At 38.5% G+C, this 21,042-nt stretch overlaps 1 protein-coding gene across 7 annotated transcripts in view; it reads left to right on the top strand.

Moving 5' to 3' along the window:
- The window catches only part of ANKRD28 (ankyrin repeat domain 28), a 178,859-nt gene that overhangs the window by 117,080 nt on the left and 40,737 nt on the right, over positions 1 to 21,042 (top strand). For all 7 annotated transcript variants that reach the window (XM_028490006.2, XM_055090942.1, XM_007102249.3 and 4 more), the window contains exons 4-8: positions 3,253 to 3,323; positions 9,265 to 9,465; positions 10,916 to 11,003; positions 17,242 to 17,384; positions 19,998 to 20,210. In XM_028490006.2, coding sequence (XP_028345807.1) covers positions 3,253 to 3,323; positions 9,265 to 9,465; positions 10,916 to 11,003; positions 17,242 to 17,384; positions 19,998 to 20,210 — 716 coding nt within the window. The remainder of the gene's footprint in view (positions 1 to 3,252; positions 3,324 to 9,264; positions 9,466 to 10,915; positions 11,004 to 17,241; positions 17,385 to 19,997; positions 20,211 to 21,042) is intronic.

Below are 21,042 nucleotides of genomic sequence, written 5' to 3'. Positions count from 1 at the left end.
AACCCGGTTCCCCTGCATCGGCAGGCGGACGCGCAACCACTGCGCCACCAGGGAAGCCCCAAATTTTTTATCAAGACTTTTATCAAGTCTACTAGTTGCAAGTGGCAGCATGATGTGTCCTCGTTAAGCCACTACTGGATTATTTGTTATAGTCACTCATGTTTTTGATAAAATTAACTTTGATTTTGTTATTAAAAGTAAAGAGAACAAAAAAAAAAGTAAAGAGAAAGAAAGACGATTTAATTAATTAGTTAATTATTGTAACTTAAAATGGAAGAATGAAGCAAGCAGGGTTTTTTACTTTGGGCTGCCAAATGCACCATAAATGTTAGACTTTTTTCCTTCAGCTGTGTATCTGATAACCCATTTCCAAAAGAAAGACAGACTATATTCACCCTCTTCCTGCTTTCCAATTTTTTCTTTGCACTTGAAGCCAAATTCTTGGAGTGTTTTTTCATGACCACTCCTTTCATTTCCTCTTCGGTACATTTCACTTTTTGAATATGTAGTATTTCAGTTTCATTTCCGAATTAAAATATACACACCTTTAAAGGTATACAGCTTACAGCGCAGTTGCCTTTCTACCCTAGTTCCCCATCACATCATCCAATTCTTATTGCCCCCCACCACCAATGCAAACACATAGGCAACCGCTGTTCTTAATGTCTTAGCTTTCCTCCCGGGTTTCCTTTTGCAAATGTAAATATAGATACTTAACTCTTCCTTTTTCTATGTAAAAGTAAAGAATACTATTCATACAGCTCTTACTTATTGCTGTTTTTACTTTTTATTTCTCAGATCTTTATCAGCACGTAGAGATCATCCTCATTTTTTGTGACAGCCACATTCTATTTCCTTGTCGGTTAATGCCTTGAATCAGACTTCTGACCCTTCCCATTTGTTGGAGGCCCATTTTCAGGCCTCATTCTTCTCTACTTCTGTCTTTCCAGGATACTTGTGTCTTTTGAGTGTCTGTGTCACTACCCTTCAGGCCTTAATGCCAGGACCTGCCCTCCTACTGTGCACATAAATACAAAATCATAGAAAGAGGTACAGGGATTATAGAGAACCATTGAAGTTCTCTATATGGGAGAGGGAAGGAGCCTCTTCACTGTCTCTAGGGCTCCAACTTTCTGACCCATGAACATTTCAAGTGTCTGTGCTCTTACCCAAAACAAATGCTGACTTTACTGTGGTCAGAAAAGCCTCTTTTCACCATTTTGGTCTCCACAGAACCTGGCCGGTAGTTGTTCAGATGTTTATTACATGAATATACCACTGTCTCTGGCTGGGTTTTTTGTTTGTTTGTTTGTTTGTTTTTTAAATTTTATTTATTTATTTATTGGCTGTGTTGGGTCTTCATTGCTGCACGTGGGCTTTCACTAGTTATGGCGAGCGGGGGCTACTCTTTGTTGCAGTGTGCAGGCTTCCCATTGCAGTGGCTTCTCTTGTTGCGGAGCATGGGCTCTAGGCACCCGGGCTGCAGTAGTTGTGGCACGCGGGCACAGTAGTTGTGGCTCTTGGGCTCCAGAGCGCAGGCTCAGTAGCTGTGGCACACGGGCTTAGTTGCTCCGCGGCATGTGGCATCTTCCCAGACCAGGGCTTGAACCCGTGTCCTCTGCATTGGCAGGTGGATTCTTAACCATTGTGCCGCCAGGGAAGTCCCTCTGGCTGGTTCTTTAGTTTACTGACTCCCTTTCTTTCTCCCACAACTTTAAGCAATCTTGAAAGCTCTCCTGCTGGTTCATGATTCACTGTCCGTGCCCACACAGAGTTCAGCTTCAACTGCTGCACTTGTGGATGATTTCCTACACCTGCCTTTCATTTTCTCTCACATTCAGACTTATAAAATCTACCTCTAATGTATCTGTGCTACATGTACTAGGTACATTGGTTTGTATGTTAATCTTTGTTGTTGGTTTTTTTGTTTGTTTTTTGACCGCGCCGTGCCGCATGTGAGATCTCAGTTCCCTGACCAGGGATTGAACCCGTGCCCCCTGCGTTGGAAGCTCGGAGTGCTAACCACGGGACCACCAGGGAACTCCCCTGTTAATTTTTGTAACAAGGTATTAGGGGATCTGGTTTATAGATGAAGAAATGTAGGTTCAGAGGGATCATACAGCTAGAGGTTATTCCGGGCTGTAACTTGGAGTCACTGCACTTGATTATTACTTAGAACCTCACACTCAAAACACAATGTAAACATTAGGATGTCTGAGTTCTATCCTTGGTTCTGCTGTACTTGACTCTGGCTGTGAGCTGCTTGCTTGTACCAGCATTTCATCATCTGGAAAGTATGGAGGTTGGACTAGGTTCCTAAAGCCTCTTCTCACTTAGCTAGTTATTATTATTCTAGATGTAAATCTAGGATTGCTCTTAGTGCAGGACCTGTTGCAAGTTCCTCTAGTCCTGAGAGTCAAGGTTGTTTCTCTACGTAGAGTGATCCCACAGTGTGCTGCTTCTGTTTGGTGGGGATTTAAGCCCCAAATCAGTGGATTTTACATAGGTGATAAGATTTTTTTTCCTCCTCAAATTACATAATACACTTATTGTCTTACTAAATGGTATTTCCATTCTGTTAAGGAAAATTTGTGTCCATTGACTTAATGATTTTCAAACAAAAAATACATAGTTGATTTGTTTTAATTATTACTACTTTAGAACTTTAGGTATAACATGGAAAGACATGTGGGTTGGTTCATTTCCTTTCTGAATATTTTCCCCTAAGTTTATAGCCGTGGTATCCATTTATAAAATAACTTTATAGTACTAAAGCATTTTTACTCATTACTGGAGAACTGTTTTGATATTGCTATATTGCATTATAACATGATACATTCATTAGTAAAGAATTATAATGAAGACTTTGTAATGATCTGTGTTTTATGTCTTAGTATTCTTATTCATGTATTTAAGTATTTGAGGTTTTTAACACACATTCTACATTGGGGTCTGATTTTCATTTTGGATATGCTCTGTATAAAGGTGGCTTTTCTAGACTATATATAAAATGATGTTTCTTTGATTTTTAATAAAAAAAGCTAATACCTTACTGGATAATTATATCAATGAAAAAGGATAGTTTTGTTTTGTAATTTAAGGGTGATTTATTAGCAGAAAGTATAAAAATGAAGTACTACATTTTCAATTGTTATTTATCCAATTTGGACTATATGTAACTAGTATTTCAGGACATTTATTCAAAATATTTTATGCAAAATATTTCAATCTATTTTTTTCTTCTTGTTGCAGGAGCTAGAGTTAATGCCAAAGACAACAAATGGTTGACACCTTTACACAGAGCAGTTGCATCTTGTAGTGAGGTATGAAATTTCTCTTAGTAAATATTTTGTATATAAAATCATTAAGTAGGCCTGCCTATGAGTCCATATTCAAATTCTGTATTTTCAAAAAAGGAAAAAGCAACTGAAAATACCTAGACTGGTCACTTTACTTTGGAATTGGTTCAAACCAAGTTAATTGTTCCATTTTCCTTTTGTGACTAAGGCCTCTTGGAGAGTCTGAAGCGGCAGAGAACAGAAAACCCTCCTGTACTTCTTACAAGAGAGCAGTTGTTTTTCTGTCTTACAAGTTCCTCCTCAAGGCTTTTCTCTGCTGACTGGCTCACAACAGCCTAATAGACGTGTTGCAGGGGTTCTGCTGGCTGTCCTCAGGAAATGCTCTCAGCAGTGTGTAATGACTAAATGAAATATTGTTTAGGTAAACACTGAAATCACTTTCAGGAACATCACTTGATCTCACATGTTGCCAGTTCTAAATACAGTCTTAAAATATGTTAGGTGTCTTATGAGAAAGAACAATTCCTTTTTATTTATAATCCTGTGTATAGTTTGACCTTCAAGATAACTGACATTTTGGGAGAAGGTTCATTTTTATATTTGTCATATCTTCTAGTCCTCATAACATCCTTGTAGGATAGATATTTTAAGGAACTGTGTAGTTAATAATTTGCCAGAAACCACTCAGCTTTTGAGTAGCAGAGATGACACAAATACCTGGACCATCTTTTTTTCTGTCATTTTACTGCCTTTCTAAAATGGATTGGGTACTTTTTACAAATGCATTGTGCCCAAAGCACCCCTTTTACCTATCTTACGATAGTTGAAAACATTTTTTAAATAATTTAAAATATAAAAGGGTGGAACTGTATAAATTAATATTTTCTTCAGTTATTCAGATTGTGAGAGAGAGGGGGTGGCTCCTGCTTCTCCCCGTCTTGGGGCCAGATAGTTTTGGAGAGAGAAGGGGAACACGTGCCTTGGGGGGGGGTGTTTCCCCAAGAGAAACTGGGGGCGCTCCTGTCTGTTCATTCTTCTTTGCATTCCTCATTGCGAAGTACACCTTGAACCCAAAACGAGAGTTGGGTGAGTGAAGAGGAGTGGAGGAGAAGGTGGCTGGAAGGGACTGAAATGCTGCGGTGTGACAGAGGCGGTCTGTTGACCATAAGCCTCTGGATTGGAAGGAGGAGGGAGGGGGGGACGGTGGTCCTTGGTGGCTACAGCTGGTGAACTTTGGGACTTGGATCGGGAGACACTGGCTTCAGATATCACCTGCCACTTTCTAGCTGTGTGATCTTGGGCAAATCTGGGAATTCTGAAAACTAAGACCTATTAACCAAAATACTCTGAACTCTGAAATTCATGGTGATTTTTTTAAGTTTGTGGTTAGCCCTCTTGTAGTGAAGTTTCTTTAAATAAAGGCTGTTAAGGAAGATAAACATTGCCATCATGGCAACCTATTGATAAATTAGTCATACTTACCTATTTTTTGGTATGACTCTTGGAAATATGACTATTAAATTTAGTGGAGTTTTGTCAAATTGAATCATCAGAAAGAGCACTTCGTATATTTGTAGAGATTGTAAAACAGGCCAAAGATTCTTTAAAAAAATAATCAATGTTAAAGGCAGATTGCAGGTTCCACCCAGAGACCTAACTGCTGATTTTTTTTTTTTCTTTTTTTTTTTCTTTTGCGGTACGTGGGCCTCTCACTGTTGTGGCCTCTCCCGTTGCGGAGCACAGGCTCCGGATGCGGAGGCTGAGCGGACGTGGCTCACGGGCCTAGCGGATGCGCAGGCTGAGCGGCCGTGGCTCACGGGCCTAGCCTCTCCGCGGCATGTGGGATCCTCCCGGACCGGGGCACGAACCCGCGTGCCCTGCATCAGCAGGCAGACTCTCAACCACTGCGCCACCAGGGAAGCCCCAGCTGCTGATTTTTTAAAACTATGTACGTGGCTTGAACTTAAGGGCAAGCTGTAGGTTAGAAAGCAACGGATCCTAATAAGTTTAAGTTTAAGCTTTTCAACCTAAAAAAAGTTTAGGCTTTTCATCCTAAAAACTACTAGGCTATGTAATATTACTACTCTTCTGCAGGATTATGGGAAACAGCTATAAAATGTAACCATTCCATAAAAATATAACTTCTGTAAACCCTGGCTCTAAGGATTATTTTTCTTTTAAAAGGAAAATGCCATGATTAGGAAAACTGCTAGGAAACCTAGTCAAGGTTGTCAGTTTCACTGGTGTTCTTTTAATTATTCCTATCATATCCTAAGAGCAAAAGAGAGCTATACTTACATTACTTACTTCATTTAATAGAAAACATAACCAGAAAGGGGTATATAAAAAGGCAAAATTTTAGGTAGCTTTTGGTTTATGTTTTTGAGATACCATGAGAGAAGTAAGCTCTACAGAAGATGATTAGAGTGACTATTTTCTCACTTCTGCCAAGGACAGAGATGACTAGCATCACTGAAGATGCATAGTAAGGAAGTTAACTTCTCACAGACAGTGGATGTCTTAAGGCTTAATTCCCTCACTGAACTTGGGTTTAGAAAGACTGCTTCGGGTTAACTATACCAAGTTCCCCAGCTCTCCTTCCGTGACATGATTTCCATGCACCTGGTCATATTGCCTGGCTGCCTCATCTTTTCTCCACCACTGGTTTGTGACTGTCAGTCTTGAAGTGTAGCATACAATCTAGCTCTCTATAAATGCTGAATATTCTTCTGAATAAATCAATTTCTGAGTATTAGGGCTTTGTGAGAGAGAGTGTGGGGGTATGTGAGTGTGTGTGTGTGTGTGTGTTATTTATTTATTTATCTATCTATCTGTCTATCCATCCACATCACACTGGATCCTCTGAAGGATATGCATTTATTTTTTTTAACCTAACTCCAGGAATTAGCATTTTAGTTCTATCAAGATAACTGAGTTTAAAATATATTATCATGTGAGATATTAGTGGTTCACCCAAACATTGTGTTTATTTGGAATGCGTTAGCCCTTCTTTTCCCTGTGCCTGACCCTAAGCTATGAATAAATACTCTTTGGATAGAATTAGTTAACCTTTTGTTATCACCCCACCCCATATTTCTTAATCTTATTTAAATCAGTGTCATAGGATATTACTTGTTTGTTTGAAGTCAAGGCACACCTGCAGCATTTCTTACACATGCATACCCTCTAATAATGGAAAAATTGGGATCAAGGTTACTATGGTAATTTTGTCATTAGTAAAACTATGTATATCCTTGGTTATCCCTACATTTTTTTTCTAAATGCTTGTAATGTGTTGCTAATAAAATCTAGAATTTTACTAGGGTAAAACATCAGGCTCATTGGTTTGTAATTTCCAGAAATTTACCCTTTAAAAATTTTTTTTTGTTTTTGTTTTTGAATCTCCTGTCTTTTAGAGAGTTCTTTAGTTTTCTCTAAATTTTCGAAGATCACTGCTGTTGTGATATGGCACTGACGTATATTATTCTGAGTAGTAAATGATGGTTGTATTAGTCAGCTCGGCTGCCATAACAAAATACCATAGACTGGGTGGCTTAAACAACAGAAATGTTTTTTCTCACAGTCTGGAGGCTGGAAGTCTCAGATGAAGGTCCAGCAGGGTCAGTTTCTGATGAGGACTCTCTTCCTGGCTTGCAGATGGCTGCCTTCTCACTGTGTCCTCACATTTGGTGGGGGAGGGGGGAATCTCTCTCTCCCTCTTCCTCCTCTTAGAAGGCCATCAGTCTGATCAGGTTAGGGTCTCTCCCTTATCATCTCATTTAACTTTACTGCTTTGTGGTGGGGGGTGGTTAGGGCTTCGACATGAATTGTGGGGTACACAATTAAGTGTCCCCAGCAGTGGACCCAGGGTTCAAACAGTCTTAGTCGTTGTGTTTACAGCCTTCTTTAGGTGCCATCTTACCCACCCTCAACCATAAACTGGATTTATTCTTGTTTTTCTGTGAAACGAAAGTATAGCTTTGATTTTTCTGTTCTTGCTGATGGAACATAAGTATTCCACACACTTTTCAGAAACTTAAAGGTATGCGTTGTGAATTCCAGTTGGAAATAATTAAGGCAAGCCTGGCATCTATAGTATGCTGTATTTGCCCAATTTATCCAATTATAAATTCTTCATTTTGTTTTTAATTATTTTATAGTACATCTATTTCCCAGGATGGTATTAGTGTTACTCCCTAAGTCACAAAATACCCTTCTTGAGGATGAAGATTGAGAATCCTGACAGTGTTTGTACTTTGTTCTCCATGATTCTGAGTACATATTCCTCTGTCTATCTTTTTCCCTATATTCCTTTTTCTTAATTGAAATATAATTTACGGTAAAATGCACAGACTTTAAGTGTATAGTGTTGAGTTTTGGCAAATGTATACACCCATGTAACCTTTCTCCCAATCTAGATTTAGAAGATTCCATCACTCCAGCAAGTTCCCTCATGTCCCTTTTCAGTCAGTCCCTCCTGTCCCCAGAGGCACCTCTCAATTGCCTGTTCTAGAATTGCCTGTTCTAGAATTTTATAAAAATGGAATCATACAGTATGTACTCTTATGTCTTGACTTCTTTTGAGATTAGTCATATTGTTGTGTACATTAGTGGTTCATTTCTTTTTATTGCCGAGTAGTGTTTCCTGTATGGATGTACAACAGTTTATCTATTTTCCTGTAGGTGGACATTTACATTTCTTGTTTTTGGCTCTTATGAATAAATAAAATAAAAAATAAAATAAATAAATAAAAACATTCTTAGATGGGTCTTGTTAAAATTTCTCTTGGGTAAATAGCTGGATTGGAATTGTGGGGTCACAGGGCAGGCCTCCATATGTCTTTACTTAGCTACTCAGCAGGTCGATAGATTGATGGGCGTCTCTCCCGTCTTTTGCCAGCCTTGTGCTGGTTCCCATATTTCAGCAGTTCTGATTACTTTTTATTTCAAAGGCTGTGTGCAAATCATGAATGATAGTATTTTGCTTGGTCTTCCTTGCTACTTTGCATAGTTACAGTTATTTTAATCTTTTGAAGAATCTTATGTACGTTAGGTTTTTTTGCTTCATAGCAGACTTGAGATGAGTGATGGACAGGTGCTCTTTCCCATCTTTACTGATAAGAAAACCAAGGGTCAGTTTTACTAGACTTGAATAGTTATACCTTGTAAATGACAGAGCTGAGGTGATTTGGTTCTGGTCCTTTTCAATTCATATGTAGTTTGTTGTTCATCTGCCAAAAATAGGATTATCACTGTAAGGAGAAAAATTTTGCTACGTTTAGTTCTGATTATATTGCTTAATATTGATGGCATACTGGATTCCTTTCGATTTTGCCATGAGTCCAGTTTATGGATGTTTTGTGACATTTTTCTTGTGCTTCTGGGAGACCAATCCCTTTGAATAGTAAACTCTTAATTTGCCTTGTTAACACCAACTTTCCCACCAGGTAGCATCACAACAAAGACTTCCCTCCCTCCCTCCCTCCCTCCCTCTCACTCTCTCTCTCTAATGAATTAGATCCTAGTGATTTTTCATTTTGTAAAATATAGCATGTGGAATACTTTGGGAAATAGTATGTTTAAATTTTTATATATTTAATGGCAAAGTGATAAATCTACTTTTTGAAGCTTTGAAAGTATAAATTAATTGTATCTCACCATCTAGAAAAGCAAGATTAGTAATGAATGTTTTTGAAGAATATTTGTCAGTATTTCTTGTATATTTTGATAGAGACTGATTGTTGGGCCTTTAATTGGAGGATAGAGAAAGGGAATGTTTTATTTTGATGTATCTTGCATGGCTCTGAGCACTGCTATTTTGTTCAAGCTGTTTTGTTTTCTGGCTTGTTTATAGCAGGTTCTGCCAGAACTGTTTTTATTTTCTCAAGAAATTTTATTTCCTTCATGTGTGTACAATTTCTAAAGCTGTTAACTCATTTGTCTTGTATATCTTCATATGTTTTAGGAAGCAGTTCAGGTACTTTTGAAGCATTCTGCAGATGTTAATGCTCGAGACAAAAACTGGCAAACCCCTTTACACATAGCGGCTGCTAATAAAGCTGTAAAGTGTGCGGAAGCTTTGGTCCCTCTGCTGAGTAATGTAAACGTGTCTGATCGAGCGGGGAGAACTGCACTGCATCATGCAGCTTTCAGTGGACACGGGGAGGTAAGTGGTATTCAGTTAAGACAGTGATTCTCTCTCCCTGCGTGTGTGCCCGCCCCCCATTATTAATGAACTTGCCTATTTTGCTCATTTTTATCTAATTTTGCCTTTTTCAAACCCTCAGACTTCTTTTCATGATAATTCATAATATAACTTTCTCAAATTTAGAAATTTATTTATCAGATACAGCCCCTGCACTTGAATTTCATGGTCAGCCTGGGGAGACAAAGGACAACACTGCCAACTGTAACACAATGTGAAAAGTATGTTCTGTCATTGCAGGAAGAAATGTATAGGAAGGTGGAACAGTTTCATTGTTCTCCCAGGAAGATGGTAGCAAAGGAAGGTGGCGTGTAGAAAACATTTTCTTATAGTTTATTTTGAACATTTAGTCAAGAATTCTTTGATGACAGACCATCAAAAGAAAACAATTTAAGAAAATTAGTATTTAGTTATCTTATACAAGGAGCATTGGTTAATGTTAGGTGTGCCATAGCAAAGATTGGGGTTTATGTATGTACATGGAAGACTTAGGAAAGAATGAGACTCAGAGTTAGAAGGACCTTTGAGGGCAGCTTATTCAGTCCTTCATTTTTGTTGCAGACACAGAAACTCAAAGAGCTAAAAATGATGGTCCTACTGTATAGCAGAGGGAACTATATTCAATATCAATTCTTTTCCTGTAGTAGAAAAGAATCTGGAAGAAATATATATATATATAAAACTGAATCACTTTGCTATGTACCTGAAACACTGTAAATCTTCAATTTTTTTTTTTAAAAAGAGGTAAAGTGACATTCCCAAGATTCCACGGCTGAGGGCTAGTGCTGCAGTGCTGTTTTCACTGTTCTTCTCGCCTTTTGCAACACAAAGAATTCTTGTCTCTACTGCAGTTCAGGTCACTAGATGAGTCCCTTTTTGACATCTGGAATGCCCTTTCTAATGGGGAAACTATTGTAAATATGCTTGGACATAATGGAAATGACTTTTTTTGGTACATTATGAGGTAAGTAGACTGTGCAGTGACCTTCAGGTCTAGTCATATTATGGACACTGCATCTGTGTTTGAATTAAATTTAAGACATTTCTGGGATCAGAATGCACTTTGAATTTTAATGGCTATAAAGAGGAATAAAACCTGTTGTTAAATACTCTCCCTTTAGACTTTGCAGATTTGTGCTTAGTTGTTCATAAAATACCAGGACACAAAGTGGCATCTTTAAAAAGATGCTGATGCCTGACTTCAGTAACCACCATAGTGAAACCTTTTTTCGTATATTGTCCTGTTGTTTATTAAATTATGTTAAAGCATCTTCAGTATATAGTCTCGTCTTCCCTTTCTACAAATGCAGAAATTCGGTGCCAGAGAGCTTGAGATGAGTAGTCTTCACGATGGATATTCATGAACAGTTCTGCTTCTGAATGTTGATGAAACTGTTTATTTTTATTCCAGATGGTCAAACTACTCTTGTCTAGAGGTGCCAATATTAATGCTTTTGACAAGAAAGATAGACGTGCTATCCACTGGGCAGCGTATATGGGTATGTGTTTTTTAAATTTATTTTTTGACATTAAGTATTAAGGAAAAGTTGGACATTTCGTTCTTGCATTTGGTATAACATGTCTTTTAGGATAGTGAGAAGTTGCACCATATCTGAGTTTGCTGCCCAAGTGGAACCAGCCTGGCAGTCGGGGGAGGTTTGCCAGGACAGGAGTACATTAGGTCCAGTTCTTCTGAAAGCTGTTTAAAATTAATTCTGTTTACTTTTAAAGGGAGAGATGTCCTAGACACAAGCTTGGGAGACAAAGTTTAGATTGGTGTTTACTGAAAGCCCATTCTCATACCCATCCTGAACCCATCCTTGTTTGTATGGGAATATTAAGGTAGAAGTTGTGAAGATGTATTAAGAAGCCTGTTATCTTGTGCCAAGCACTGTGTTAAATAGGCATATCATGTGTGATTTCTACCACAGTAATTTCACAGTAAGAAACTGAGGTTTAGATATCAGCTTTTCTGCTTTTAACATTCTTGAGAGAATTTCCTAGCAGTCCAGTGGTTAGGACTTTACGCTTCCACTGCCGAGGGTGTGGGTTCCATCCCTGGTCAGGGAACTAAGATCCCACAAGCTGCGCAGTGCAACCAAACAAAGAAAAAAAAGGATTCTTGAAAAGTCTTAGGATCTGCACAGTTGCAGTCTGAAACTAACAGAGCTCATGGGAAAATGGTCCTGGGGCAGACTGCTTAAAACCTACGCAATTCCACGAGCAGAGCACTAACGAAATCATTAATGGGTTTTTGAGGTAACTGGGACAGCCAGGGAGGAGAAAGGTCAGCCTTCCTCAGGATACTTTAAAACGCACAGAAAGAACAGAGCAGAGATGCTGGCCTGCGGGCGCTAAGACCACGCAGGTCAGGTCGAAGTGGATCTCAACCTGCTGCCAACCTTGCAAGTTCCGTAGGGCTAGGCTGTGCCTCTGGAAGGAAGCCGTGGGTGGGGCGTCTTACAATAGAGCTGAAGAACTCCTTTCTTTGCAGCCATGGAGCTCAGGGCTTTTTCTTTTACTCCCAACAGTCCATTCTGCTTCTGCTGTTCTTGCTCCTCTGACTTAGGAAAAATTACCTGGACTGATGGACCTGCCATGTAGTGCTGGTCTCATTCCCATGTGCCTCTCATAATGACTACAAAGACAGTCTAGCCCCTCTTCTCACAGGCATAGCTTATCCTCACTACTCCCTGCCTTTGCCTTTGTCTTTTCCTAGCTCTCACTTAAAATTCAAAGGTTCATAGAAGAGTATTAATTTTAAAAACTATATAAAATTGTAAAATACAAAAATGTAAGAAACCAAATGAACTCAGACCAGTTGACAGTAACCCTAAGGTCCAGGAAAATCCTTTGCCCATCATGGAAATAACTCTTGGGCTCTTGCTGTTTCTCTCACACCAAAGGTGTTCATATATATAAATTATCAATTAAAGCAGATACATTGAGCTATTTTTTCCCCATTTCAATATGAAAAATATCTATTATATTTTTAGGAAAAAATCAAAAGAATATCTGTCAAATCATTAGGTGCCAAATTAAATGTGACTATCATATAAGAGCACTAACTGGTACAAAAGATCTCTCACTACACATTACTCTCTGATCTATGGCTCTAGAAAGACAACTACTTGGGTTTACTGTAATGTGTTAAAAACCAGGACTTATAATGCCCAGGAGGCTCACACATAAATGTAGCTCTAGTTATGTCATGGGCACTTTTCTTCTGTTAATTGAAGGTAAAATATCCAGAAGCAAGTCTCCTGTCGTGTCCTAAAGTGCCCTCCTCACAGCCTGTAGGTTTTCTGTATTTTAAGTCTTGGGGATTTTTCTGAGTATTCTGGAGTAGCTTATTCTTGACAGTTCAGGAACAGATAGTCTGTGATTTTAAACTATATACCTTATATTAAAAGGTTCACACATTAAGCAGAGGGTGTCAGGCCTTTTATCGCCAAAGAATTAAACTTGGCTAAACAGCTGTTTTCATAAAATTGAAGGCCAAGGAATTTTGTGGGTTGCCTCTAATTGAGCTCCCAGAGTAGCTGGGTGTGTGTATCTCAGAGGCCCTTGGATGGCCTTTGTTTTCCTTGATCTACTAAATGTCATTTTTCAGGCCGATTGTGGATTGTAAAAGATATTCTGTATTTCTTGGACCTCATAGTCCATTTAATTTTTGAGCATAAACATTCAGAGATTCATAATTTTCCTTTCCCTGTCTCTTCCTACCTTTAAGCTTGGAAAAAAAGGAGTGTTGACACACAGTTCCTAAAACCATTCAGTTGTTTTAGGTGTTCAGGATTAAAAAGGAGCTAAATATATGAAAGTAGGGAGTTATTGCCAGGTCTATTAGACAGGCCTTAAGTCCAGGTCATTGACACCTCTAGAGAATCTGCCAATATTAGCCTAAGAGATTATTGCATTACATGTCTTCTTGTAATTTATTTCTCACAGGCCCTGGCCTTCTGTCCCCCTGGTTGAGGCTACCCTTACTTTTCTGTTAGGTTCTACCTCTTATCCTTATGCTATGATTGAATCCTCTGTTTATGTTCCCCAGCCCCACCTCTGTCCCCAAATGAACTGATCATTTTTCCCTCCCTACCCTGTGTTTGCTCCTACCATGAACCTTCATTAAGAATCCATTTACTGGTACCGATGGACCTAGTTGCAGGGCAGGAATAAAGAGGTAGACATAGAAAATGGACTTGAGGACATGGGGTGGGAGGGTGAAGCTGGGGCGAAGTGAGAGTAACATCGACATATAAACACTACCGAATGTAAAATAGTTGGCTGGTGGGAAGCAGCAGCATAGCGCAGGGAGATCGGCTAGGTGCTTTGAGATGACCTAGAGCGGTGGGATAGGGAGGGTGGGAGGGAGGCTCAAGAGGGAGGGGATACGGGAACATGTGTATGTATATGGCTGATTCACTTTGTTGTGCAACAGAAACTAACACAGTATTGTGAAGCAATTATACTCCAATAAAGATCTGTTTAAAAAAAAATCCATTTACACATTCATCTTTTCTGTTGCCTTCAGTGCTTTTAGCAATATCCATCACTTTTTGCTTCAAAGTACCTTACTGTGATGACTTTGACATAGAGGGTACTAAATAAATATTAATTACCTTGATAAGCAGCTCATTACATTATTTCTTCTTAAAGCAATGCATAATTTGAGTTGATGTGAAATGGTGTTTTTTCTTCTTGTGGATTGTAAAAGATATTCTGTATTTCTTGGATCTCATAGTCCATTTAATTTTTGAGCATAAACATTCAGAAATTCATAATTTTCCTTTCCCTGTCTCTTCCTTCCTTTAAGCTTGGAAAAAGAGGAGTATTGACACACAGTTTCTAAAACCATTCAGTTGTTTTAGCTCATTTTACTTTTATTAATACATTCATGAACCAAAGAAAAATGTAGGGAATTTTCCAAATTCCTGACGGGTAATTATTACATTTATCAAAATTCACATTGCATGGATATAATTTTTTTAAAGGAGTTATTGACTACAGAATTATATATGCCATGCATGTCTGCTGGATGCTGTCATCTAAAAATACACCCAGATGAATTGAATGAAATCTAGTCTCCTTGGTAGCATCGTTCTATAAATTGATAAGGAAAACACATATGTATTCTGGCTAGGTTCTGCCTCGCTAGAACAATATCATTTATTTCACTCTAGAACTTTCTTCCTTTTTTTCTTTTAAATAGGTCACCCCAAACTGGCTGTGGAAAGGCCCCTTCTTCATGTTTTCAGTGGTCCATTAAAGGAATTTATACATATTTCAGAAATGTGCTTAAATAAATATTTGTCAATTTTAAGATTGTAAATTTCCCTATGCATGGCACCTTTTTAAAATAGGGCTTTATCGGTCTCAGGAAAAGTTCACACTTCCTGGAATCTACATAATTAATATGATCTAAGAGATTTACTTAGAATGATGTGTTGGTTTTGGATAGTTTTTCCATTATGTTTGTATAATGGGCCTTCTAGTCTTAAAAATCAGGAGAATTTGTTTCTTTTTGGCATATTTAGTGAATAATATGCATTTGCCCGGTTTAAAAAAGCTACATTTATGTGTGAGCCTCCTGGGCATTATAAGTCCTGGTTTTTTGTTTTTTTGTGGTATGCGGGCCTCCCTCTGCTGTGGCCTCTCCCATTGCGGAGCACAGGCTCCGGACGCGCAGGCCCAGCGGCCATGGCTCACGGGCCCAGTCGCTCCGCGGCACGTGGGACCCTCCCGGACCGGGGCACGAACCCGGTTCCCCTGCATCGGCAGGCGGACTCGCAACCACTGCGCCACCAGGGAAGCCCTGGTATTTAATACATTACAGTAAACCCAAGTAGTTGTCTTTCTAGAGCCATAGATCAGAGAGTAATGTGTAGTGAGAGATCTTTTGTACCAGTTAGTGCTCTTATATGATAGTCACATTTAATTTGGCACCTAATGATTTGACAGATATTCTTTTGATTTTTTCCTAAAAATATAATAGATATTTTTCATATTGAAATGGGGAAAAAATAGCTCAATGTATCTGCTTTAATTGATAATTTATATGTATGAACAACTATATCTACTTGATTCTTTATGCATCTTGTAGACTCCTTTTTTCAAAGGGGCAAGGCACTATGTTTGAAAGTCTCATTTTTATAGTTATTTACTTTATATACACCTTCCCTATGAGGGGTATTAAAAATGGCATCATTAGCAACTCGTTTAATGTAACATATTTATTAGGTACCTATTTTGTTTGAAATACACCAAGAAGTAGAACATAAGAGCCTATGATATTTGCCTTTAAAGATATATATATATATGGGAACTTAATACATAAAAGTAATTAAAGAGTTTGTTAAATAATGATTCAAGTTTAAGATACATCACAAAGTATTATTGTGTATGCTTATTAGATAGTATTTACAGGTACATTGTGCTTTTGGCCACGTAATTCTAGGCAGCTAGAAGCCTTTAAAAAGATTTCTAGGGAAGATAGGAACTGACATGACCTTCTTCGAGGATTAGTAACAACGATTAGAAAGAAACGTCCAAGCAGAACATTCTGTACAACGTAGGATCAGTCCCATGAACAAAGGCACAGAGGTGGAAAGGCTTTTGGGAGGAGGAGAAAGCACTGTATAATCTAATGTGACAAGAAGTGAGGAGATAAGAAAGGAGAACAGTGGTTCTCCCACCTTCCAGATACATGTCCCCCTTCCTGGCCTCCTTATGTGGTTGGGTGGGGCCTGAGACTAGTTCTGCCTAATGAAAGTAGCATCCCCTGTGGACCAGAGCATTTAATTGCCGGTGTGAGACTGTAGTCTGTTCCCCTTTCTGGCACAGTGACCAAGCTGCCTTCAAATGGTGTGTCAGCTCCATGAATCTGGATCCTTGCGTGACTGAGCAGAGCCCTCTGGCCAAGCTATCATAATGCGAATGAGAAATAAGACACTAATTGTTTAAGCCACTGAGATTTGGGAGTTGGTTGTTAACTGCAGCATGTATAACCCAGCCCAGGGGTCCCCATCCCCTAGAACCGGGCCGCACAGCAGAAGATGAGCGGCAGGCAAGCCAGCCAAGTTTCATCTGCTGCTCCGCATCCCCCGCATAGGGCTGAACCATCCCCCACATCACTCACATTACCGCCTGAACCATTCCTGCCCCACCCCCGCCATGTGGAAAAACTGTCTCCCATGAAACCAGTCCCTGTTGCCAAAAAGGTTGGGGACTGCTGACCTAGCCTATTCTGATTGTTAAGGCATCTGGTGGAAATAATAAGGAAAAAGAAGTTTTTAGCTGCGTGTTCTAAAGACCTGACATTTTTAAGAAATAAGCCCAGTCACTCCCAGATTTCCACGTAGAAGAAGATTCCACAACATAAACTAATGTCTTACATTAGACATGAAAAGCTAACTTAAGAACTGGAGAATGTATTAAAACAACCTTGGAAACAACAAGATCTAGGTAAAAGGAAGATTGCAGGGTTATCACTGGATAAAATAATTAAATGTATTATTTTCAATTATTAGTTACCTCTATCAGCATTTATCAAAATTATCCTGAATTCTTATTTTTTTCTTCTATCCTCTCTCTGGTAATAATGTGATTACTTGGTGACTTGTCATGCATTATCTAGTTAATTTGTATTTTTACCTGTCTTTAAAGATATTCAGGATTGTATTTCATATTTTTCATACACTCATCTTCTTGTTTTTTTCTTCATAAACACATTTTCAGGTCACATTGAAGTAGTGAAATTACTTGTGGCACACGGAGCTGAAGTGACATGCAAGGACAAGAAGTCTTATACACCTCTCCACGCAGCAGCCTCTAGTGGGATGATCAGCGTAGTCAAGTACCTTCTTGATCTTGGGGTTGATGTAGGTGTACAGACTAAGCAGTACAGAAGAATGGAGCATTTTGTGTGTTTGTGATTTTGTTGTTGGCAGAAGTTATTTCAAATTTAAAAGATGATTTTTTACAATAACATTTTTGTCTTTTAATAGTTTTATGTTTATAGTCCTTTACATAATATACAGTGCACTGATGTCTGACCAAGTCATGAAGTCAGTCAAATGTATTAAGAGGTAAAATATATTCCAAAGGTGAATGGTTGATTAACAGAAGTTTTTCTTTTCCATCACATTCTAGGCCCTGTAGCTTCATTTCAGCTATGGAAACCAGCAGATCAGACATATTTGGATTATTTTCCTAAGTGGCTGGGTTATTGTTAGTATTATTTGCCCAGTTTGTCTAATATTTCCTTTAAATGACCGTAGCTGTTCACATTACAGGATATTGTCCAGAGGTAGGCAGGAAAACTAGAGGCTTCTGGCCCATTAGCTGCAAGTGTTCCTTACTGTATGATCTGTTTGGTTCAGAGGGGTTGCTCCTTCATCTGAATATATTTGATTACAGAACTGAGATAGCTAAGAATACCTGGAGCTCCCACAGTCCATCCTTTAGGCACAGTTCTGACAAACTCATCTGGTCTTTAAAACACAGATGAAAAGCAGCCAAGTAGAAGGAGAGAGGGAGGTAGTTTAGATGAGCTGCAAAGACAGAAAGATAGTTGGTAATCTGGTTGGACAAAGAATATGTGGAGCTGGATAGCCTATTAATTTAAGGACTTTGTGAAGCACTTAGTTATTGAAAATGTAGGGATCAAAAATTCAAACACATGGTTAGGTAGAAGCTTGTAGAGTGCAAACAGATGAAAGTTTTATTTTAACTCAGCACTTCCTATAGCTCTGTTTCTCAACAGAGTGACATAATGCCTTAAGAGACCCTTGATCTAGATAAATGAGATAGCCTTGTTTCTGATCACTGTTTCAAGTCCATTCTGGTGCAATTTTTAAAGCTTATGTTATTGACAGCAAAATTATAAACTCTGGTGAGAGTGTTCTTCAGAAAAAGTGGTCAGACCTAGAGCCATTTAGTGACATGTGGCCTCCACTTGCATGACTTAGTTTCCTAGAGCCGAAGTGAGTGACTTAAAACAATAAATTTAATCTCTCAAAGTTTTGGAAGCTCCGAGGGAGAATCTTTTCTGTGTCCGCCAGCTTTTGGTGATGAAATCTAGATAACTTGACTAAAGTGTTGCTTTTTCACTTCCTCTAATTTCTAGATAACTTGACTAAAGTTAAGTGTTGCTTATTCACTTCCTCTAATTTCTGTTACCGGAGATGTGAGAAAAGAAAATGTTAAATAAAGTTATGATAAGTTGGGGCCAACCACAAGGTTAGAGGGCACAGTCTCCACACAGGACTGACTTCAGTTTTGATGATTCACTAGAAGGACTCCAGAAACTCACTGCAAGCTATTATACTCACAGTTATGGTTTATTATGCAGAAAAGATACAAATTAACATCAGCCAAAGGAAGAGACACACAAGGCAGAGTCTAAGAGTATTCTAAACACAAAGCTTCCATTGGCCTCTCCTTACAGAGTTAGGACTCCTTGCTCTCCGAGCATCAGAATGTGACATATGCACATAGTATTACTAACCAGAGAAGCCCTCCAGAGCTTTGGTTTCAGAGTTTTATTGGGCCTCCACTACATAGGCATGATTGATTGATCAAAATTGCTCATATAGTTGATTTCAGTCTCCAAGTCCACTGATACCAACGGACCCAAAGCCCCTCCCCTCCGTCACATGGTTGGTTTATGTGGTGTGGTTGGCCCTGCCCTAAAGACCTGCCGTGCCTGCTCCTACTCTCAGGTTCAGGGTAGCCAGCTCCCACCCTGGACAAGGACACAGCTGTCAGGTGTGCCATAGTTGACCTCCCAGAAGACAGGAGCGAAAGTACAGTTCTTTACCACAGAAAAGTTCTGTAAACTTGAAAATATTCATCCAATATATTTTTTGAGAAATAGAAAGATAAAGAAACTTCGGTTACATGAATTATTTCTCAATGTTGACTGTTTTTTTGGAGCATATTCATTTTGGTAAAATGTCAGTATGTAGGCTGGAAAATATCTAAAGCCCAAGTTTGTTGCAAAAATGAATTAAATAGAAAAGGATGTCAGTCATTTTTTAAAAAATCTTTCTCTCTACTAATCAACTTTAATCTTTTGTCACTGTAAATAGAAAATATGCGTGTTTTTCAATATATGTCAGAATTTTCAGTTTGTGTTCATTTTTCATGATTCTTAGAATTGATTCTATGATTGTCCCTTACCTAGAACGCTTTTAAAAATATATTATTTGTTTTCATTTTCCTAAAATATCTCTTGGAATCATTCAGTTTTGTCATGAAGTAGACATTGTATATATGAGTTATATTCCCTGAAGCTACAAAATCGTTTTGACACCAAAATATTGTTAAGTTCATTATTTTTAAAGAAGTTTAAAATTATAAGCCATATCTGTGTATTTATCCCTGTTTGTTTCTCACTTTAATAATTAGATTTCAACCACAGTGTTGCTAAAATAGCTCACAACGATAATTAGGAAGACTGCTTTAAGATTGACAATTTTTTTATTCCATAGATGAATGAACCAAATGCCTATGGAAATACACCTCTTCATGTAGCCTGCTACAATGGACAAGATGTTGTCGTGAATGAACTTATAGACTGTGGTGCTAATGTAAATCAAAAGAATGAAAAAGGGTTTACTCCTTTGCACTTTGCTGCTGCATCAACACATGGAGCATTGTGTTTAGAGCTTCTAGTAGGCAATGGGGCCGATGTCAATATGAAGGTATGAAGTAATATCAGAATCCCTATGTATAGTATTTAGGAGTTCACTGTAGTATCAGTAGCTACTAAAAAGGAGTGAATTACTGATAACACACAGATGAATCTTAAAAATACTGTGCTGAGTGAAAGCCTTACACAAGAATATATTCACTATTTCCATTTATATAAGGTTTTAGAACAGACAAAATTCCAGTTATATGGGGTTCCAGGCTCTATAGTTGGGGGAAAAAAAAAAGAGAGCAAGAACAATTGTTACCTCTGGGAGGAGGGATTGATGAAAAGGGGGCATGGGGGAACTTTCTCTGTGGTGGTACTGCCCTGTATTTTGACAGCTTTGTGTTATATAAATAAGTGTTAGTCAAAACTCATCAGGTGGTACATTTTTTATATGCCTCATTGCATGTAATTGTTCCCGTAGAAGGTTACAAATCAAACAAATACTGAAGCCTAGTTAATGATACACATACCAAAGTGTTTAGAGGAATAGATAGTGATATCAGCAGCTGACTTTAAAAAGCATCACTTAGGGACTTTCCTGGCGGTCCAGTGGTTAAGACTGCCCGCTTCCACTGCAGGGGACACAGGTTTGATCCCTAGTCTTGCATGCCACACGGTGTGCCCCCCCCCAAAAAAAAAGCGTCACTTAATTGCACAGGTGGGTAGAGAGACGGGTATATGATAATGCTCACATAGTAAAATGTTAGTGGTAGACTCTAGGTGGTATGTATATGGGTGTTCACTGTAATGTTCTTCTTTTTTTTTATTTTTTTATTTTTTTAACATCTTTATTGGAGTATAACTGTTTTACAATAGTGTGTTAGTTTCTCCTTTAC

This window comes from Physeter macrocephalus, chromosome 1 (assembly GCF_002837175.3).
Source record: "Physeter macrocephalus isolate SW-GA chromosome 1, ASM283717v5, whole genome shotgun sequence".
NCBI lineage: Eukaryota > Metazoa > Chordata > Mammalia > Artiodactyla > Physeteridae > Physeter > Physeter macrocephalus.
Note: the sequence above shows the minus strand (reverse complement) of the source record. Positions and strands in the feature narration are given on the sequence as shown.